We start from the raw sequence: 23,012 nt of genomic DNA, 5'->3' as shown, positions 1-23,012 counted from the left end.
CTGCCAATGCCCTGATGGTTCACAACCTCACCTACTCTGTAAACATTCTTACAGGGGGTTTTATTAGCCACATCTAAATCTTCTAAGTTGTCAGAAGTAAAATGCCTGAATTCAAACTAATTTTTCAAGGCCTAAAGAACACATTCAATGTTAAACCTAGCAGGCTATTACAAACCCACCAAGAATGTTCTAGAAAGAAAAGAACTCCAGTGACGTTAGAATGATCAACATGGCCCAATCTCCTGACAGCCTTATATGATGATGCCAGCATGTTTAAAACTGCACATGAAAAAAAAAAATAATTAAAAAAAATAAAATTTTTTTAAAAAAATGTCTCTCAGCAGGAAATACGTTGGATGAATAATAGACCAAGATTAATGCTCCGCAAAGAGAAATCTCCAAGGTTTACTACTGACACTTTACATTTTATAGAGGGTAATGCTTTAAATGTTATTTTTAAAAACAGTCAACTTTGAGTTATTGTAAATAAATACCAGCAGACTGCAAAGACATTGACTTTGGCCTGAGTTTTACCATCTAATTATACTCAGTCGTCAAGGACGGACCGTGCCAAGCGCCTGGACAGTCTCAGTACCCACGGCCCTGCTGTGCTGACTGCAGCCAGAGCATCAGGAAGGATGAGGAAGCACAGATACCTGCTTGTAGATCTGGCCTTTCTGAAGCTTGTGGATTTTATCCCAGAGTAAGACACCTTTCTCGTTCACCTTCCGGAAGGGTCTAACAACAGAAAGGGGAACATTACTAGAACACGTGGTAATGGTAAAGGCTGTCCGCTCCACAAAATACCAGACGGGGACTCTCTGAGAACGTGAAGTAGCTCTTGAACCCCAAACCTCATTGCATCCCCTGGCCCAGGGCACTTCATTCCACACTGTGCGGACCCCACCACAGACCCACAAGTAGGTAATGAAGAATAAGGAAGAATAAATAAATAAATAAATAAATAAATAAATAAATAAATAAATAAATAAATAAATAAAAACAGAATCCTAGGGTCAACCACCCTTGGCATGCACAAGCCCTTTAGTCGGGTTTCCCTGGGACACCGGGCAGGGCAGAGAGCTTCTCCTTCTCGAGGGAAGCCTGCAGGACACTGCTGCCACCCTGGGTCAGATGCCAGGTGGCGGGCAGGGGCACTAGCTATGACGGGCCTGGGAGTGGAGCTGGCCCCATCCCTCACCCCGAGGGCACAGCCCTGGGACTCACGGTGCCTTTTTGGGTAATTGCTTCTCCAGTCACAAAAATACAAAGTCCCGTAGGTATGGAAACCCACTTCCCTTTCCTGAGGAACATGAAGATCTTTGTACACTTTTATTTATATCTCTTTTCTTCCAATCTTGTCAGCAGTCTCTCCCTGTGACGTCATATTCCTAAGCACATCAGCAGTAAGACAGGCTGGCTGCTTTGACTCGCCAAATTCGTCATCTTTAGTGGCTGTTTAACATTTCCTCACAGGGATATTCTGAATTAACGAGTCAGCCTCAACTGTCGGGGTTTTTATAAATAACAGGGAGAATGGGGATGTCTCAACTATTATTGCAGACATCCAGAACCACGGAGGGGGGGTGCTGTGCTGAGAGCTCCTCCCAGGAAGAGCCGGGGCCCTGACCCCTCCCTCCACTGTGGACAAACATGTCAGAAAAGCCTGGATGAAGGGAGCCCCACTTTCACAGGAATGTAAGAACGATGTGAGGTCTCTAGAAGCAACATGGTGAGCGTGGAGCTTCCGGTCACACTCAAGACGCTGGCCTGCATTCTCATTCTCTGTGCTTGGTTTGGGGGCTGGCCTCTTCTTCCAGGAGCCAGCGTGTTCCTAGGACACCGGGACTTAGCATCCCCAAAGGAATGTACACATGTCGCACTAACTTCAGATACCACCGTTGGATCCTTGGAACTACCACAGAGGAAAGGCTGCCGGTCACCAGCTACAGACCAGGAAGGTCCCAGAAAACCTTCCCAAACTAAGCCATTAGACAAACAGAGCTATTCTTAGAACGCTATCGTAAGAATCCTCAACAGTGTGGGTCTCTAGGAGTGGGGGCCACCTAGTCTGTCCCCAGGTTAAAAGGCATTTTTAGCACTCTTGTACTGACCCCCACTTTCCCTCTTCACCTCCCAAAGCTCCGGAGGCAGGAGGACATTGCATAAGACATGGCTGAGACTTGTACTGGATGGCAGAGAAGTCTGCAAAATCCAGCTGCAATTTTAAATGCACCAATTAGCTTTATTTCAAGAGATGCCACCAGGCAGCCTGGCGTCGGTGGGGCCCTCTCACACTGCACAAGGCATCTGGAGCCACAGACCTACTTTGCTTTGTGGTATTAATCCTTGTTTTCCATCACAGTCTATCAATTTCTTAAAGCCTGACTCACGTGACCACAGCAACACACTCCAACCTGAGAATGCTCTCTATGTGCCCATCCCACTGTTACAAAGCTGTGTCCCGGAAGCCTATGATTTTGTGACTGGATTTCACTAAGGCATGCGCTCTCTGTAATTCACAAAATACAATCAAGTCCCCAGCAGACGGGCCTCACCTCCGCTTATCATTGAAGAAGTTCGGCTTCTCAGCCTGAACTATGACCACATCGAACAGGTCCCTCCAGTCCTTCCCCACGATGTACCGCATCCCTTTGTCTCTGGAACAAGGCAGCCAGGTCAGCTGACATCAAAGGGACAGACTTTTTACATTTCTTTCCAGCTGCTAAGGCGAATGGCATCTGAGCCATGAGCCAGCTGCGGGCGAGGGGATGGAACTTACACGAAGCTGCTAGGGCTGTTGGTGATGAGGAACATCTTCTTGCCGTGGGCAGCCAGCTTAGCCAGCACCGCGCGGGTCTGCTCGGCATAACAGATGTACTTCTCTAAGAACGAGAGAAAAGTTCTCACGGTCAGAATGAAATAAGGCACAGTGGGGACACTCAAGTCCAAGGAAGACTGGTTAGGGGACGCATATGAGTGCCCAGTGTATGGGAAACGCCCGCCGCCCCCCCCCCCCCAGCCAACAAAGCACAGATATGCACACATCCATAACGGAGGACAGTGTGATGCACCTCTTAGCATTAGGCTGACAGACACCAAGTTCTAGAACTTGGAGAACGTGGAGGAGGCACCTTCACTGCCAGGATCAGGGTCCTTAAACAAAACCCAGGAGACACCCGCGGGCCCTGCTCAGACCCTGGGGTGTGAGGTCTAAATGCCCACACAGCAGTAGAGCCAATGCGGCTGGGTACGTACCAATATCCGCTTCAATTGCTCGGTACATTATTCCTTTGATGTGGACATCCCTTATGGAGTCCTGTCAAAAGGGAGATTTGTCATCAGTGAAAAGGGAGCTGGAGTTAGTCCCGGTGAATAGCATCGGGGCTCACTTCTGTCCTAGGAGCCTGCTGACCCAAGCGCCACACATCTCAACACTAGCCCCATTGAGCCCAGGTGGCACTTTAGGAAAAGCTTGCGTTTCCACGGTGACAGAGACTGTGGCCAGTGCGATTTCCAAAGGCCTCGTTTTAAAAAGGTCGTCTGAGTATTTCTGAACGAAGTCCCCCATGACAAACAGTAGTTTACATGCAGGATGGTGACCACAGACAGCAGCAGCCAGTCTGCAGGAAGGGGCTCCCTGTCCACATCTTTGTGTCCTTCCTTCCCGTCTCTGGATGCCAACCGTTCCGTAAGGCAAGAGGCAGCGGCAGAGGCAGAGGGACAAGAAAGACATCTCCTCTCTGGATGTCACCAGCAGGGCAAAAAACTGCCCAAGTCACCGTCACCAGCAGGAACAGGTCCAACTGGCAAATGCAGGAGAGGAAGACAGAAAGTCCCCTGGAGGCTCAGGGCCGCGCCAGCAGGACCCTGCTGGCTGGCGCTGCAGAGTTCCGCTGGCGGGGTGGAGACTGTACAGCAGGCCCTTGTAGACTCTTGAAGGGCCAAGGGAGCTTTCTGGTACCAGGAACAGGGCTGTACGTCTTACACTGCCCACCAGAGTGGGTCGCTCCGGACTAGAATCTTAATCTCAATTACCTTCAGCATGAGCCTGTTCTAATTTCACAGGACACAGAGGGCAACGGTTAAAGGCAAGCCAACCTGCCTGGATTGAAAATCTAGGCTCTGCTACCTACTGGCTGTGTGGCCTTGGGCAAGACACTCAAGTGCTGTGGGATGGTCTGAATGTCAAACTGCTCTGATTGGTCAATAAATAAAACACTGATTGGCCAGTGGCCAGGCAGGAAGTATAGGCGGGACTAACAGAGAGGAGAACAGAGAAAACAGGAAGGCGGAGGGAGTCAGTCACAGCCAGCCGCCACCATGACAAGCAGCATATGAAGATGCCGGTAAGCCACGAGCCACGTGGCAAGGTATAGATTCATAGAAATGGGTTAATTTAAGATATAAGAACAGTTAGCAAGAAGCCTGCCATGGCCATACAGTTTGTAAGCAATATAAGTGTCTGTGTTTACTTGGTTGGGTCTGAGCGGCTGTGGGATTTGTCCTGACTGTGGGCCAGGCAGGAAAACTCTAGCTACACTCAAGCTCTCTGTGCCTCACTGTCTTTCAGTGGAGTGATGATAACAGTAGTACTTGCCTCCAGGCACCAACGCAGAGATTTGATGAGCTAATACGGAACACTCAAAGCAGAGCCTAGAATGTTATTAACTCTACACAAGTGCTCTGTTGGTGGTGAAAGTCAACTATGGTGATATTTTATTTGTGCTGAAATGTGATTTTATTTGTATGTTAATAAATAAAGTTGCCTGGGGATCAGAGCTGAGAGCAAGCCATTTAGCAGAAGTCCTGATGGTGGTGGCACATTCATCCCAATCACATGACAGGCAGAGTCTCTGTGTGTTCAAGGACACAGCTAGTGGTGATCCGAACCTTTAATCTCAGTATGAACCATAGAGACCTGGAGGTCTGTACAGACAGGCAATGACGAGGAAGTCATGTGGTTGGGTTTAGAACCAATGAGAAGGCAGAACAGAAAGTCAATAAAAAGACAGGACACAGGAAGAAGGTATCTATCTATCTATCTATCTATCTATCTATCTATCTATCTATCTATCTATCTATCTCTCAGGTGAAGGATGGCAGCGGGTGGTAAGATAAGGTGGTCTCAGCCGGACGGTGGTGGCGCACACCTTTAATCCCAGCACTTGGGAGGCAGAGGCAGGTAGATCTCTGTGAGTTCGAAGCCAGCCTGGTCTACAAAGCGAGTTTGTGCAGGAAAGGCACAAAGCTACACAAAGAAACTCTGTCCCAAAAAACAAATAAACAAACAAAAGATAAGGTGGTCTTAGCTCTTGGCTACTGCTCGATCTCTGGGGTTTTTAACTCTTTATTAGGCTCTGTGTTTTTTATTTAATAAGACCATTTAGAATTACATCTACAGTCAACCTTCACATGAACATTTCTCCTCTTTTACAAATGAGTCTTAAATATAGCATGTCAGAATGCACAAAAGGAGAACTAAAAACTAAACATTTAAACAGCCCGATTCTTACCAAAGTGATACTGAGAAACTACAATGCATCCTTCAACTCTAAAACTCAGAAATCAAGACAATCAAAATTTTACTTTAGATGTGGTAACTAGAAAGATGGCTCATTGATTTAAGAGCACTGGTTGCTCCCCCAGGGGGCCTGGGTTTAATTCCTAATACCCATGTCGTGGCTCACAACAGACTAGGGTACCAGGCACAGACATACACGCAGACGAAACACACATACACAGAAAATATATGTGTGTGTGTGTGTGTGTATGTGTGTGTGTGTGTATAATTTATTATTTATTTATTTATTTATTTATTTTTTAAAGATTTATTTATAATGTATACAGTGTTCTGTCTGCACATATCCCCACAGGCCAGAAGAGGACACCAGATCTCATTACAGGTGGTTGTGAGCCATCATGTGGTTGCTGGGAATTGAACTCAGGACCTTTGGAAGAACAAGCAGTGATCTTAACCTCTGAGCCATCTCTCCAGCCCCTATTTATTTATTTTTAAAGCTAGGCATGATAGTATATGCCTTTAATCCTGGCACTAAGGGAGGCAAACACTAAACAGGTCTCTGAGTTCGAAGCCAGCCTGATCAACATAACAAATTCCAGCCAGGGCTACATAGAGAGACCCTGTACTGGCCCTGGCCCTGAGCATAGTATTTTGGTATAGAAACATAGATCTTTAAAAATATAAGAATGTTAATTATTTTCTTCAATGGAGTCTCACTGGGTGTATAATCCACACTTAAGGACAGGCCCCATGCCCAGCAGAGATGACCGACACAAAATGAACTGAATGGTATTGTTGTAGACTTCTTGTCTCACATTGCTTTGTTTGGGCACTTTTTTTTTTTTTTTTTTTTTTGTCTTACTGGTTTTTTTGCTTGTAAATTATGGTTTCTGGTCTTGTGTTTATATGGATTTCAGCTTTGTGCATGTGTTTCTTGTATTTTTTCTTTGTTTTTATTTTTTATTCTGTTTTATTGTTGTTGTTGTTGTTACTGGTTGTCTCTAAAGAGAGCCAGAAAAAGAGGAGCTGGGGGGAGTTGGGGAGAGGAGGGAGGAGCTGGGGGGAGCTGGGGAGTGGGAAACCATGATCAGAATATATTATATGAAAAAAATTTTCCATTAAAAGAAAATAGTGGTACAAGCCTATAATCCCAGCAGTCAGCATGCAGAGGCAAGCAGATCTCTGAGGGCTCAAGATCAGCATGGCCTACATAGCAAGTTCCACACCAGCCAGGGTTATATAGTGAGATCCTGTCTCCATGAATGAATGAATGAATGAATGTGTCCATAAAAACACAAGATAGATATATTATACATAAATATGTGACTATGAACACAAACTAAAATACACAAACATAAAACGTATACATATGCATCTAAGTGTTTGCATTTGTTGTCTGTAGCTCTCCAGCGGGATTCTGACGTGGCTTCTGCAGGCCTCAGTGAGGCATGGATATGAGGAATAGATGGATATGAGGAACAGATGCCCTATTAACCAATCTCTCCCTACCCCCACCCTCACCCCTGGGCATCTTCATGGGGCATAGTGTACACCAAAGCACACTGTACCCCATAAACGAGTGCAATAACGATCTGGCATTTGAAAAGTAAGTATTTAAGAAGGGCTCCCTCTCACTGCTGGATGCATAGGGCATGGACAGTGGCTTCTCCTGTGTGAAGAGGAGATAACCTCCTCCTGGGCAGGCTCAGGGTAAGACAGCACGCAGGACCGTCACAGGATTAGAAGTCCAGGCCACAGCGGGCACCATCTGTGATAGAGCACGCTGCCCTGGTTATTCTGAGAGAGCAGTGTCCCCTATGACTTCCACAGTCAGTCAGAGACCGGGGACCCCAGAGACGACTACTTGACCCCCCACCCGGACACAGCTGGGAAGCCACGGAGGCACAGCCTGAACTCGCCCTGGCCTCTGCCCTCACCTTGACATCTTTGTACAGGTGTACCGGCTCATAGTCAATGTTGTTCTTTAGGAAGTGCTCATTCACACAGGACAGCAGGGTCATCTCGGGCAGGGAGAAGATGTCCATGAACTGTTTCATGGTGTTCCCGTGAGAACTCTGCGGACGGAAGGCAGGCTTAGCAATACAGACCCCATCTCACAAGGTGACAAGCAGCAGCAAGAGGCTGCCGGGAAGCCAGGGGGCTCCGGGAATCCACACGTGGCTCCCCGTGCACACAGGGACCTTCCACGGTGAGAAAGTAACGTGCTCCCTTGTTCCTGGGCCTCAGCAGGAGCGATGCGTGCCTGAGAGCTGGACTCCCTCCAGCTACTTCCTCCCCTGCTGCTCTCCCTTCCCTCCCCTCCCACCTTCCCATGCTAACATCACTCCCCACTCCCTCTCCGGAGGCCACAGAGGTGAGAAAAGATGGGGTCCTGCCCAGCAAAGGCAGCTGAGCAGACCTCAGTCTCAGAGTGCTTCCACCCGTCTCGGGACAACCGCTCCTCTGCAACCCCGAGGGACTTAGACCAAGAGGTGGGGCCACACCTGCAGGGCTGTGGTGACAAATGGGGTGACTGAGAAGATGGACAGGGCCTCCGTCAGACAGGGAGAAAATCACCAAGAGCCAACAGTGACTCCTCTCTGATCTACACTCTCTCCAGACCCCATCTCGGGTCCCATCAATCACACACACGGTAGGTGAGCCCAATAGTTAAGTCTCTTTAGCTACAAGTGCCCCCGCCCCCAAAAGCATGTGCTCAAGGCTTGGCTCTTACCAGCCATTAGATCGCTTCATCAGTAGGTTAATCTCTTGACTAACTCAGCTGGCTGACTATTAAGAAGCAGGGCCCGGCTGTAGGAAGCGGATGTATCTCAGGCCCCAAACCCTTACCTTTCTCCCTCTCTCTGCTTCCCCCATCCCCTACCCCACCCTTCTAAATGATGCTCTGCCTCACCATAGACCCAGCAGCATCACAGCCATGACCTCTGAAACCGGACGCCAAGCTAAGTCCTAAGATGTTTTCCCAGCCGCTAAAACTGCCAATCAAAGGAGAAAGGCAGCCGCCTCTGATGACCCAGCGGTCCGCCTTACCTTTCCATAAAAGTCACTCATCTGCTCCAAGGGCACGTGGGACCCCTCGTACATGTCGATGACTTCTTCATCGGGGACAACGCTGAGGCCTCTGAAAAAAATACAGACGGTGTTGTCACAGTGCTCAGCGAGAGAGGGTGACTTCTGACTTCTCTCTAGGATGGAGTTGTTCCACTCCGGCAGGAGACCTGTTGGAGGCCAAGAACGACAGAGCGGCAGCTCCAGCCAGCGGGCAGGAAGTTCTGCGAGGCCCCTGTCGGTTACAAGAACCAGATTTACAACAACATCTAATCCTACATGACATCTCCAACGTGCCGAGCAGGATTTCACCTGGGCATCCAGCTACTCGTCAGCTGTCCTAGGAGTCACTGTTCCTCCCACAGGAACGGTCACGTGCCTTCCTCAAAGTTAGCAAGGTAGAAAGCATCGTGTCAGGGTTAAATCCAGGCTCTCCAAGGCTCTCAACCCACTGCGATGCAAGGCTTCCCAAGGACTTGCTTCCGGTGGAGATTTTCACACATTTGAGCAGAGAAAGTGTTTCTGTTTCTAACTCATTCCTTTTCCTTCGCTACCGTCCCCCACATTGAGTGCTGAGGTGGAAAAGTCACGCCCTACGGCAGGAAGCTCCGTGAGAGGAGTTCTATGTGACACTGAGAACCAGCTTCCTTCTGCGCACACCTCTGTCTGCCGGCCGCTGGAACGTGCAAATTAATCCGGTTCCTGCACACCCAGGGCAAAGGTGAGCAGCTGCCACACGCTCACCTGAGTTGTCCATCCCAGAGGGCTGCTCTTCTACCCTTCTGGGGGGGGGTGAGCATTTGAGAAACACACCCAGCAATTAGGAAACCAGAAAAGCCCCCCCCCCTCCAAAGGGTCAAGCCAATCCACAGAAGTTCAAGCCAATCCGTGGAAGTCCCAGCAGGCTGATTAGGTACCACGCTGCCTGACAGTGAGACGTCTGCACACACAATGTAGCTGGTGCTTCGGCCTGTGATGTCTTCCAGTCTCCACCCCCACACTAGGGTTAGAAGCACCGCGTGCATTCGCTGACATTTTGCCTGACTAACCGGTTCCAATTCCTGGCCTTTGAGAACAAAAAACACCACTGTGCTCCAGCAATCAGATAAGGCCTTGTAACACACCAGATCATTCTAGACTGACCTTGGAGAACAGCTCTAGCAAAGCAGCCATCTACAGAACCATACATGGAGAGAAAGCAAGCAAAATCATGAGGGGCTGTGATGAGGTGAGGATCGGTCACACATATACACACAGACACACAGACACAGACACACAGACACACAGAGAAACACACAGGCACACACACAGGAGAGACACACAAACACACACACACACACACACACACACATACACACCATACACACACATACACACATAGACACACACACAGAGACACACAAACACACACATACAAAGACAGGCACACACACAGGAGACACACACACACACACACACACACACACACACACACACACACACACACGCCCCAGGCCTGGCCTTGCCCTTCAGAAGCCTCTGCTGTGGCTGAAACCCAAGCCCAAGGGTGTCACCTGCGGCAGCTCTGGGACCTGCTGCGTTCTCCCCACCATTCCTTCTCACCTGGTTCCAGGAGGCAACGGCACTTTCGCCTGCCTGTCCTGCCGCATGCCAAACGCACCTCCACGTCACAGCCGCAGCACAGAGCAGACTCGGGAGCTGCCCGTTGTACAGAGAAACCAAGGCTTCCAGAGCACCAAGAACTTGCTGAGACCCATGATGTGGAGGCAGCAGGGCTGGGATTCACCAGCAGGGCTGGGGTTCACCAGACACCCCCAGACCGGCACACAACACTGCACTGGAAACTGACTCTGCTCTGGTGACAGAGTTTGCGAGGACTCACACCTGACTGTCCTTTCTCCTTAAACACCCCATCCGGCTCCTCCTGCCGAGTCCCAGCCCCGCCCTTAGACAATGGACATTTACACATAAATAAAATGGACAGCAGGAGAGGGTGGGTGGGGCTGAGGACCCGACGGGAAGGACCTGGAATGGAGCGAGGAAAGAGCAGGGCCACTTCAGGCTGGGAGGGAGAAACCGGACAGACTACAGTGGCCATGGGTGGGAGCAGGAATGGGGGGGATCCCAGAATCAAGGATGCGAGAGAGGAGCATGAGACGGGCCAAGTTGACCTGCATCTGCTCTCACCCAGCTCACCCACTCCCATCACGGGACCTCAGGGCTGTGGATGACAGGAAGCTCCTATTCTCTGCAGACCTGCAGCTGGGGGATGCCAGCTAGTGCAGCTTGAGAACAGAGCAATGCATTTGTGTTAGTGTTCAGTCACTTGCATCTAAGAGTCTTAACAAATCCAGTCAGTTAAAAACCTGTGTAGAAGCAGCCGAGGGCTGAAAGTGGGCTGAACAAAAACCTAAAACCCAGCCCTGTGCCTAAGATTTCAACTTCCTTCTACAAACAGTAGGCAGCCATCAGGGTCTGGGGGGGGGGGGGGGGGGGACGGGACTGCGGATAGTGATGTCCAGGAGAGAAGGGGCACATGTCCGTGAGGCCAGGAAGGGGATAGAGATGCAGGGACAAAAGAAAAGATCTGGTGAGGACTTTCAGCACACTGGTGACCCTGACTTCCGTGACAGTTAATCTGGGTCTGATCCCTGGAACCAGCTGCACAAAGCTGTCCCCTGACCAAGCCTATCCTGAAACAAGCAGCCACACTGGGCCACAACAAGAGAGTCCATTTTTTAAAAAAGACAAAACATATTGAAGTTACTGGCAAATAATCATGTTTGACACGTGACATTTTGAAAAAACAGAGACACCTGGGCAGAAAAAGAAGCAAATAAGAATGAAGTTATTAAGTTCAAGGGAGAAAGCAGACACTGTCCACGGAAGGAAACCGGGGTGCACGTCTCTGCTTATGAGTCCACAGGGCGGGACTCACAGAGTCTGCACAAGGACGACTACTGTAACCACCAGCTGAAGTCTCAAGAGGGCAGAAGACCATGACTGGAGCGGACGGGGGCGATGTCCATATCTAACAAATCAAGAAGGAGGACCACACTGTCTAGGGATTATGTGTGCATGCCTGTATACATACGCAGACCGAAAAACAACAAAATTCTGAAGAGCCCACAGAGTGGGGGTGTGGAGGGGGTACAGGGCTGCTGGGCCTGCACCTTGACTGTTGTCCGAGTCTCCCTGCAGACCTGTCTTACTCTGAGAGAAAGAAAATGACCGCAGAGTTTAGGAGACAACAATCTAAACTATAGCACGCACACATGTCTCTTAACGCATAAGAACAAACTGAGACCCTGAACCCCTCCCCAACAGAAAATGTCAACAGCCAAAACCCTGCATTTCAAGTCAGGGACTTCTCCCGAAACAAAGTACTTCTGTGCGTTCTAATAAAGAAGAAAAAGGGTCAATAACGGACTCTCTGATCCTCACAGAGAGAATGAGCTGCTCCCTCACCCCGGCAGCCCCGCCCCTCAGCCTCCTCCCGGTGGCTCCCCATGACCTGAGGGCACGCATGCCCTCCACCACCTGCCACTCTGGGCGGTAGGTGCACACCTGTGTGGCCTCTCGCCCACCCGAGCTCCTGAAGGCATCCATCCCCACAGCCAAACCCTCAGCGCCAGCGGGACTCAGCGTGAGTGAGCGAAGGAACAGTGATCCACACCCGGCCACTTCCCTCATCCTTGGTCAGTTAGCTGGGCCTGAAAGGCGACGCCTCTGGGTTCCACCTGTGAGCAAGACGACACTTTCTCTTACCTGTAGACGGTTCCCATCTGGATGTAATGAAAAGCATCGATCTTCATCAATATTGCCTTTAAAAACATAAACGTGCATACATGTGAACAATGCAAGGGTTGTTATAAAAATCCTATTAACACAGTTCCTCATGTTGTGGTGACCCCCAACCATAAAATTATTTTCATTGCTACTTCATAACTGTAATTTTGCCACTGTTATGAACTGTAATATAAATATCTGTGTTTTCCCATGGTCTTAGGCGACCTCTGTGAAAGGGTTGTTCAACCCCCAAAGGGGTCACGGCCCACAGGTTGAGAACCACTTCATGCACAGTTTCCGAAAAAGCCTTGCTTATTAAGTGAGGTGCCTTTTAAGGACATGGCATATGAGCAAAAGAAAAAGGAAGGAAAGTGTGGCAGCTGGCTCCTGTCCTACCAGCATGACGACCAGCATTAACTGGCACTCCCAAACAGGCCTGGGACGCACGCCTTCCTAATGCCCCTCTTCAACTGGCTCCCCTTCACTCCCAACCATTCACCAGGGAAAGCACCAGCAGTTGCATGAATCAGCACTGTATTTCCAAACACCAAGAAACTACAGAAAAATAGGAGCTCACACTCACCCGCTGGACGTCGTAATGGAGTCCACGGATGGCGAAGTTTGGGTCATACTCATACTTCCTGATCTCCACAGGATACTGAGAGAGAAGAGAGGACACACGGCTGAGCTAAAGATGGAGGGACAGGACGGGCGTGGGGGTGCACGCCTGGGATCCAAGCACTTAGGAAGCTGAGGCAGAGGGATCAGGAGTTCAGGGTTATTCTCAGCTACACACTGAATTCAAGGCTAGCCTGGGCTACCTGAGTCCCTGTCCTTTTTTTTTTTTTTTTTTGGTTTTGGTTTTGGTTTCTCGAGACAGGGTTTCTCTGTGTAGCTTTGCGCCTTTCCTGGATCTCGCTCTGTAGACCAGGCTGGCCTCGAACTCACAGAGATCTGCCTGCCTCTGCCTCCCGAGTGCTGGGATTAAAGGTGTGTGCTACCACCGCCGGCTCTTGTCTTTTTTTAAAAAAAAAAAAAAAAAAAAAAAAAAGGAAAGTTAAGGAGGGGCAGTAAGTTCAGGACGGGCACAGATCCGCCCTGTACGAAGGCTCGGGAGGCGTCACATTCTGGGGAGAAAGCAACGCCAATAGGGACAGACCACAACGTGGTCCTGTTTCTCCATCCTGCCCTGGGCCCTATTTGTCCAGGCTGAGGTTAGACCGCATCCCCTCGATCCCACTTCACACCTCACACCGTCATGTCGAGCTCTACAAGGGCCAGCCTCAACCGTCAACCTATCACCATGGAAACGAACCTCGGGGCGTGTCTGAGGGGCTTCTAGACTGGGTCGATGGGGAGCAAAGCCCACCCTGGACGTGGACAGCACCATCCCATAGCTCTGCTGCACAAAGAGAGAAAGGGAGCTGGGCACCAGCATTTCCTGCCGCTGCCTGACTACAGATGCAGTGCGACCAGCCCTCCTGCTCCTGCTGCCAAGACTCCCCCGCCACGAAGGGCTGTGCCCTCAGACTGTGAGCCAAAACGACCCCCACACCCCCCGCCGCCGCCGCCGCTGCCCCTCACCTTTGTCAGCCACTCTGTCTCAGCTTCACACTGCCACGGCCAGGTTCCCTTGGCATCCAGAGGTGCTCTGTGCAGGTGGGGCCTCCACACAACTGCCACCATTGTTACTGCTCTCCCCCGCCCGTGCTGGCTGGGGAACCCAGAGCTACCGTCCCAGGGAACTTTCTCAGCCCGGGGCTCCCATCCACTTCCACTGTTGCGAGAGCACACGGAGCTTTTGGAGGCAGCCTGGTCTCTGCTGTTTCCTAATTGCACAGCCTTGCTCACATTACACAAAAATTTCAGTCCCTCCTCTACAGTGCATGAGATCCCAGGCACTTCCTTCCCTCAGACCCAGAACTGAGAGCACCCACCTGGTCAGCTTCCGCTGCCTGGAGGTGCTGCCATGCCCATTTTACAGAAATAAAAGCTGGACAGGCATGAAGACCCCCCAGTGAGCCTGCCAAGCCACACTGCTGCCGGCTTCCTGGAACCACCAGGCACCGCCTGCCTGAAGGCACATGGCAAGTTTTCAAGTCAGGCTGAACAACACGCTGACTTGAATGTCACATTTGGGCTCATTTATCTTACACCCGGGTGTGTGCCAAGAAATCCCCAACCTGATATTTCTCCTCGTGGGTGTTCTCAAGACTTCTGAACACCATGTACAGCTCTGCATATTTATTGCGATACTTGCCAGTACCCACACTAACCCAGCCACGGTGAGGTGGTTCTGCTCACTGAAGGAAGGCCAGAACTGCAGCGCCTGCCTCTGAAGCCTCCCCTAGCCTGGGGGTGGGGTCAGGAAGAAGTGTCTGGGGTCATGAGCATCCCTCAGCTGTGCTGGCTAGCCTCACTGCCCAGCATGAGGGAGACAGCCTCTCCTGTCTGCTATGGCTCAGAGTCCGAGGATCAGAGTCAAGGCACCTGTCCGGGGTCACAACGCTGCACACTGGTTGAGCCAGCACTGGAACCCGGATCTGTGTCACATCCAGGTCCACCCCTAGCCCACTTAACCCGTTCCGAATCAGCCCAGAACGGCCGTCTTAGTTAGGGTTTCTCTTGCTACATAAAACACCATGACCGAAAGCCACTTGGAGAGGAAAGGGTTTATTCCAGCTTAGAACTCTCAGGCCATGCTCCATCGCTGAGAGAAGTCAGGGCAGGAACTGAAGCAGAGGTCATGAGGGATGCTGCTTACCTCATAGCCTGCTCAGCCTGTTTTGTTATAGCACCCAGGACCACATGCCCAGAGGTAGAACCCAAATCAATAAGCTGGGCCCTCCGGCGTCACTCAGTAATTAAGAAAATGTCCTGCAGACTTGCCCACAGACAATCTGATAGAGGCATGTGCTCAACTGAATTGCCTCTTCCCAGGTAACTCCAGCTGTGTCAAGATGACAAAAAAAAAAAAAAAAACTAACCAGGACAGCCCTCTCCTGGAGTTTATGCTCCCCTGTGACAGCAGCAGCTCCCAACTCAGAAGCTCAACAAGTTGGCTAGAAGTGTTTCCAGCTGGTCAAAAGACAAGAGCCCATGACCTTGAGGACATACGGACACATCTGAGCCTCAATGAGGACAATGGCTTCAGGAAGAACATGAGCATCCTGATAAAGTCCCAAGTGTCCCCTGTACAGAACAGCCCTGGCAACATTACTACCTCAGTGCACCAGAGGACTCGGGTGTCCCCCCATGCATGGGTAATTCCCACAGCCCTGGAGCCAGGCTGTGCCCCCCCCCCTTGTGGCTAACTGCAGCTCTCTGAATGGCTAATAATTCCTACAATGCAACCGAGAGTTTCAGAATGCCTGTAAACGGTCTGGCTTTGCAAAGCTTTTAGTCTGGGATTCCAGGGAGGCTGGATTATGAGTCTAACTGAGAACCTCTTTCAAACCTCACAAAACAGGAAGCAAAGACAGTAGCGCCCGTACAGCATGCTGGCCCCAGACAAAGCACGGTGCTCTCATCCACCCGCACAGTTCACGCACCCGGGCAGCAAGCTTTTGCTGAGCACGTACTTTGTGTCGAGTACTGTGCCAGGGACAGAGGATGCTGCAGAGAACACCACTGACCGTGTCTGTTCCAAGGAAGTTCCACTCCACCCCGGCAGCCATGCCACAGACAAGCAGACACTCGCGGAGCACAATGCCTCGCAGTGACCCATGCTATCCAGAGGGCTCAGGGTGAGGGCCAGACAGCTGGCGGGAAACAGCGGCAAGCCCTGAGCAGTCTGGGGGCAAGCGAGGAAAGAGGCGGAAGGTAGCACTGTCAGGCCTACTAAAAATTCACGTTCGGGGACGGAGAGACAGAGAGCTCTTACATGTATTTATCTTAAAATAAATAAGAGTTAAAAGGAAGGAAACCGGGGAGATGGGTCTGGTTCAGTCAGTTCCCAGGACCGACATCCAGTGACTCCAACCACCTACAGCTCCAGCTCCAGGGGAATCCAGTGCCCTCTCTAGCCTCCCTGGACACCCACGCACATGTGCAGAGACACGCAGATACATATAAAAAGATAAAACATCTTTTTAAAAAAGACTCACTTGGTATCATGTGGAGAACAAACCTAGGGGCTGAGAGGAAGGAGGCTGAGGCTCTAAGAGGTGACGGCTGCTCAGAGGAGGGCAGTGGCTTCAGGAGAGAAGCAGCCTGTGGGAGCCAGCGGGGCAGTGGTGGTGACCACCTTTAATCCCAGGCAGGCGGATCTCTGTGAGTTTGAGGCCAGCCTGGTCTACAGAGTGAGTTCCAGGACAGCCTGGTCTACAGAGTGAGTTCCAGGACAGCCTGGTCTACAGAGTGAGTTCCAGGACAGCCAGGGCTACACAGAGAAACCCTTGGGGGTGTGGCGGGGAGGCGCACAGGGTCAGATCACACGGACCAGCAGAGCGCTCACAGTCACAGAGTGACTTCCACCCTGGAGGACAGCGTGGAGAGGGCTGCGAAGAGTCACTGTGCAGTGGAGAAGTCTAAGCATCCATCCCTCAGAGTTGATCCCGGTCGACGCCCAGTGGCAGGTCTCCTGTGGTGATGACCATTCCACTTGGTCTCTGAACTCTTCCCCTCAAAATGCAGAATCCAGGTCCACCATGAGGAAAACCAACCGTCCAACCCAGGAGAGAGACATCCCGCAGAGTACCTCAGTGGTGCGCCACGCTGTCCCAAGCAAGAGTGTTAGAGAAGGCAACTGAGTCAACCAACTATGTGTGGGCTCTGGCCGGGTGCTCTGCCACAGGTGGACACCAGAAAGGGTCTCCGTGTCAGTATCAAATCTTCCATGCAACAAGGTCAGTCGTAACAAAATGTGGGGAACTGGACATGGGGTACAGACAGGAACCCAGTGTTATCTCCTCGACTTTTCTATTCGCTAAGTCTTAAACAATCTATAACTGGGAGTCAGAGGATGCCGGGCTTCGATCTCAGCAAGCAGGTGACTGCCAGTGCCCTTACCAAGGAGGAGAGGGGGTTGCAGGATGGCTCAGCAGGGAAGGGTACCTGCTGCCAAGCCCGATGACCCGAGTTCAAGCCCCAAGACCCATATAGTGAAGAGAGCACTGACTTCCAAAAGTGGTCCTGACCTCTGTGCGTTCCGTGCATGCATGTGTACACACAAATACACACACACACCAAATAAATAAAAATTGTAACATATATATATACACACATATATATATTTTGTTGTTGTTGTTTTTCAAGACAAGTTTTTCTGTAACAGTCCTGGTTGTCCTGGAACTCGCTCTGTAGACCAGGCTGGCCTCAAACTCACAGACATCCACTTTCCTCTGCCTCCCGAGTGCTGGGATTAAAGGCATGGGCCACCCTGCTAGCGTGACGACCTGCGTTTGCTCCCCAGAACCCACGTAAAAAGCCAGGCATGTGGGGGGCTGGGGAGTTAGCTCACCAGATAAAGGGCTTGCGTCACCCACAGGAGGATCTGAGTCAGGATCCGAACACTCATGCAGAAGCCAGGCCTGGTGGCACACGTCTGCAACCCCAGCTTTATGGGGGACAGGGACAGGTGGGTGCCAGGGACTCAAACGCAACCAGCCTAGCTAAGCCAATAAGCTCCAGGCTCAGAGAGACCCAGTCTCAAAAACCACAGTAAAAAAGTGCTAAAGGAAGACACCAATATTGACCTCTGACTTCTATACACGCGCACATGCATGTGCACATGCACACATATACCACATACCCAGAATTTAACAATAAGTAAAATAAAATAACAAAAATAAAAGTCCAGACGTGGTGGTGCATGCTTAGACTCCCAATGCTAACGCTGGGGAGGCAGACGAAGGTGGGTCCCTGGGGCTCACTGTCCAGCCAACCTGGCCTAGTGGGTGAACTCAAGACCAAAGAGAGACCCAGTGTCTAAAACAAGGCGAAAAGCCTAGGGATGCTGCTCACTGATCAAGTGCTCGCCTGAGCTCAACCCAGCACCCATAAAACTGGGTGTGATGGCGCACACCTGTAATCCCAGCACTTGGGACATGGAGGCAGGAAGATCCGAAGTTCACTAACAAGGACTATTGGGGTCCAGCCCCTCAACAGCCCTCTCCCAGGGTCTGTGGAAGAATCTACAAGCAGCTTATAGTCTAATCTTTGACGATATTAAATCAATCTATGTACACGAAACTCTTTAGTTCATTCACTTTATTCTTCTGAGTGAGTTCTCTCTACACTGCTTCTATCCTGCTCTCTTACTTAGTCCTTCCCTCTAAGTGCTATCTTAATTCCTTCATCTTGGTTCTGCCCCCATCTTGGTCTTTCTCATCTCGTTCTTACCCACCTGGTTCTTCCCCATCAAGCTCTTCCTCATCTTCCATCTCGTCCTTCTAGTTCTCCTCCAATCTAGTTCTCCCAAGTCTCTGAGGTTTACAGTTATACACCCATGCAATAGCAATGCTCTGGTTAAGGCAAGGTCACCAGGCTTGAATCCTTACAGGGTCATCAAGGCAGACAAGAGTTTTCCTCAGGCAGTGATGGTCAGGCTTTCTTTTACAACCCAAAAGGGGAGTGGTTAAAAGAGAAGGTCAACTAAGCTAAAATCAGTTAATATATCAGGAAAAAAAGGGAATTTATGTGCTCAAACTACATTCCTAGAGGTGGTTAGGTAAAATGTTAGGAGTCTATAATGTTAGTATAAATTATTAGTTTATATATTAGTATAAATTATTAAACTAGTCTATAATGTTAGTATAAATCATGAATGAAATAAAATTGCTTATATTTCTTTGGGGCTTTAACTGTCTCAGTACCTCAGGGTGGGGATCCCTAGGCAGCTGTGTCTCAGCTTGATGTATCTGGTGTGCAAAAAACCCTTTTGTTCCAAGTTAAATGTCAAAAGGGAAGTTCTAGACTGAGCTTAATTTGCACAAGGAACAAAGCTATGTACCTAATTTCCGCCTGACCTAGGCGGTGTCTCCGTATGGATATTTATCTTAATTCAGGAGATCAGCAGATGGCCTGAAATGCTTATTCTGTCTGCTGTTTTGGTCTTGGATGCTTGAGAGGTATTTCAGATGAAATCCACAGTTAGAAGTTCTTGGGGAAGTTATGAGAGCACACATGAAGTTCATAGCGGGAAACAGCTGGTATATTAAGTCCCACTAATACTCCTTGAGATTTGGCTTTTCCTCCAGAGGAACTCCGTGATTCTTCCAGGTATACCTTTACCGTATACCGCTGAATTTCTACTTCATATTCCTGTGGCTCCTGGCAGTTCAAGGCCACACAGCAAGCCTGAGGCCATGTGGTGACCTGTGGTGGTCTGAGTGAGAATGCCCCTTACAGGCTCATGTATTTGAACGTTCAGTTCTCAGTGGGTGGAACTGTTTGGGAAGGATCAGGAAGTACAGCCTTGTTGGAAGAGGTGTGTCACTGGGGGTGGCCTTTGAGGTTTCAAAAGCCCATGCCAGGTCCAGTGTGTGTGTGTGTGTGTGTGTGTGTGTGTGTGTGTGTGTCCGTTGTCTGTCCGTCCATCTGTCTGTCCATCCTTCTATCTGCCTGCCCGCCCACCTACAGATCAGGACGTAAAGCTCTCAGCCACTGCTCCAGCACCATGCTTGTCTGCTTCCTGCCATGATGAGAATGTACTAAGCCTCTGAAACTGTAAGCAAGCCCCCCAATTAAATGCTTCCTTTTATAAGAGTCACCTTGATCATGATGGTGACTCTTCACAACAAAAGAACAATGACTAAGATTGTCTCAAATATAAAAGTAATGTGGACAGCATTCCGGAGAACAAGTCACGCTATCTCTCAGCGTGCATGTGCATGTGCATGCATGCACATGAGCATGCTTGCATACATGCACACATGTACACACACTCCCTCACACACACAGGAAGACATTGACAAAGATGTGAAATTGGAAGATGTTAAAAGCTCTTCTAATGTCCCCACTGCTCACTAGTAGATGTAGGAAATGAAAGCACTGGGTTATTACTCGATTTTTTTTTATTTCTATCTTTATGAAAAATTATTCTTGCTTTAAAAAAATAAAAAGGTAATTTTTAAGGAGCTGAACATTTTATATTTGCTTTCTGAAAGGAGGTTAAATTTCAAACTGACTGTTCTACCACTGTGCATCCCAAACACAGATGCCTTTCCAGCCCTGTGAGCTCAGGAGGTTTTGGCAGGAAGAACAAACCAACACCTCTTGGAAGAAGTGCTTGTGTGATCAGAGCAAGAGGAAAAGCCACATCTGCATCCCTGGCTCTAGTAATATGCCTGATACAATTAGTATTATAATGATTCTGTTATCAAAGCAACAAATAGATACAAGGAGATTTCAGTGATCTCCAACGTAGTGGCTTGTCAATCATGATTCCACCTTCTACTTTATCCACTGGCTCGCTCTTCTCTGCTCCCAGATTTCATAAAACTTTTATGGTCATAAGTTACGGTTTTCATGGATCTTTTAATTTTCATGTCAACAACAACAAAACCCCAGGGCAGAAATGCATTAAAGCTCTGAAGGGCGACAGAGAGTGATGGAGACGAAGTCTGCACCCAGTGCAGATCTGACTGTGCTTCCCGCTGCCTGTGGTCTCTAAAGCAGAGCGCAGAAACAGGCGGGCTGTGTAGATGAGAAACAACAGCACTTGACCAGTTCTCGCTGGGTGTCTTGTAGATATCACATGTCTGTAACACAGCAACTCACGTAATGACCACAACAACACCCCGAGGGAGGCGCTGTTCTTAAACCTGTTTTCCAGAGACACATGGATGAGTGGATCTGGGCCACAAAGGAAGCTACCCAAGCCATCGGCTGGGGAATACACGCTTTCAGCACTCAGCCAGAAGTCGGGGACGGAACAGACAGAAAACTAGGACAGGACCCTGCGTGCCAAGTGACACACGCTCAGAGCACACTGCAGCCTGCCAGCACAGAGTCAGCAGCCGTCCGGAGCCATCTCCGAGTGTCTGCTAAGGGACAGTGCAGGTGGGACGCGAAGGCAGAGCTACCCGGTTACTCAGGGCCTCTCCCCCTTGAAGTAGCACAAACGAAGAAATGCGGCTGACAGAGAGTGTTAAAACAGAAGAAAGCTGAGGAAGGGTCTTTTTGCCAAACGCCACTTCCACATTATGGATCAGGGCAACATAACTGCTTAAGCCCACTGAGAAATAAAAGCAGAAAATAAGCTTCACCAAATGTTCAGGATCTAAACTAATGGGAACTTTGGCCCCTCTGATCAAGTATCGAGTACCAGGGGGATGGTTTCTCCACACTGGTCACACCTCCCTTACAGTCACATCTGAGAGAGGACAAACTGCAGATTTCACAACCTCGGTTTCCAGGTTACTCACCACATCCCAGCCACCTCTGCTGGCCAACCAGACTGAATCACACCTCTTCTGCTGTTTCTCCCAGCTCCCCGAAAAAGCTACTCCCTATCAGGTGTGCCTCGTCCGCCCTCTGCTTGGTGTCTCGGGGGTCTGACAGATGGTTTCACAACTGACCGTCCCAATACCTGATTCCCTCCAGAACAATGTTTATGTCACCCCCTATGACCCTTCCTGCATCCACAGCAGGCTACGGCTCATAAAAGCCACAAATCAAGAAGAGGGAATGGATGGGCAGAAGAGCTCAACAGTGAACACCACCAAAGACAGAATGCTCCGCACAGAGAGAGCTTCGGAACCAAAGCAAAGCCCTGGGGTTGGAGACAGAGACCACAGCTACATTTCTTGGGTAGTATAGGGCGTTTAAAGGGCATGCTTATAATTCCAGAACTGGAGGGCAGAGCTTGCCGACCAGATAGTCTAGCCTAATTGGTGAGCTCCCAGCCAATCAGAGACCCTGTCTTAAGAGAGATGGACAACACTCCTGAGGATGACATGACACCCAACGTTGTTCTGACTCCCACCTGTACACGTACCTGCATCCATCCATGCGCCAGCACACACATGAGCACTCACGCATGCATGCACACACACATGTGCATACATACATACAACCAGGTTCTAGATAAGTAAGAGTCACTTGGAAAATTGTACCAAAAACTGCTCATTCACCCTGCAGGCACTCGCTGCAGGGCTTCCGTACAAGTGCAGTGCCTGGCATGATTGCACAAGGCTGTGTACTCTGCACACATCAAAGGGGTCAAGGGGAGGGAGGACAGAGAGGTCTCGGTGGCCTTACCCTGTGTTCATTGATGAGAAGGTCCCGAGCAGCATTGAAGATGAGCGTGTGGAGATGTTTGGAGTAGAACACCAGGGTGTAATCATAATCAAAGCCGTATATCTCAATGTCCGACAGGCTCATCTCGTTGTTTGAGAAAATGGCATCTGGGTTCAGCAAGTTGCTCATGATGGAAGGAACCAATTCTAGGAGCAAAGAAAAAAAAGAATCCGTTATCTCATGGGGAGAGCACTTCTGAGAAGGCGAGAAGAAGGGGAGAAGGAGCGGGGAAAAGGCAGGTCCGTGGGAACAGAGAGCAGATTGGTGGCTGTGTCGGATGGGTGAGGAATTGACTGCTACTGAATACAGAATCTCTTTCCAGGTGGTAGAAATATTCTCAGTTTGATTGTGTTGATGGCCATGGCAGAACGCCTTATATGACTGAAGT

At 49.8% G+C, this 23,012-nt stretch overlaps 1 protein-coding gene across 3 annotated transcripts in view; it reads right to left on the bottom strand.

Moving 5' to 3' along the window:
• Nt5dc3 (5'-nucleotidase domain containing 3) overlaps window positions 1-23,012 on the bottom strand; it is a 59,901-nt gene that overhangs the window by 14,294 nt on the left and 22,595 nt on the right. For 2 of the 3 annotated variants that reach the window (XM_076554568.1, XM_006979862.4), the window contains exons 2-10: window positions 22,586-22,770; window positions 12,966-13,040; window positions 12,362-12,417; window positions 8,576-8,666; window positions 7,462-7,599; window positions 3,259-3,319; window positions 2,783-2,885; window positions 2,559-2,660; window positions 657-738 (exon numbers count right to left, since the gene is read on the bottom strand). In XM_076554568.1, the coding sequence (XP_076410683.1) occupies window positions 657-738; window positions 2,559-2,660; window positions 2,783-2,885; window positions 3,259-3,319; window positions 7,462-7,599; window positions 8,576-8,666; window positions 12,362-12,417; window positions 12,966-13,040; window positions 22,586-22,770 (893 nt within the window). Of the gene's footprint in view, window positions 1-656; window positions 739-2,558; window positions 2,661-2,782; window positions 2,886-3,258; window positions 3,320-7,461; window positions 7,600-8,575; window positions 8,667-12,361; window positions 12,418-12,965; window positions 13,041-13,966; window positions 14,453-22,585; window positions 22,771-23,012 lie in introns of those variants that run through there. The other variant, XM_042263210.2, reaches the window with a different exon arrangement.

This window comes from Peromyscus maniculatus, chromosome 18 (assembly GCF_049852395.1).
Source record: "Peromyscus maniculatus bairdii isolate BWxNUB_F1_BW_parent chromosome 18, HU_Pman_BW_mat_3.1, whole genome shotgun sequence".
NCBI classification, from domain to species: domain Eukaryota; kingdom Metazoa; phylum Chordata; class Mammalia; order Rodentia; family Cricetidae; genus Peromyscus; species Peromyscus maniculatus.
Note: the sequence above shows the minus strand (reverse complement) of the source record. Positions and strands in the feature narration are given on the sequence as shown.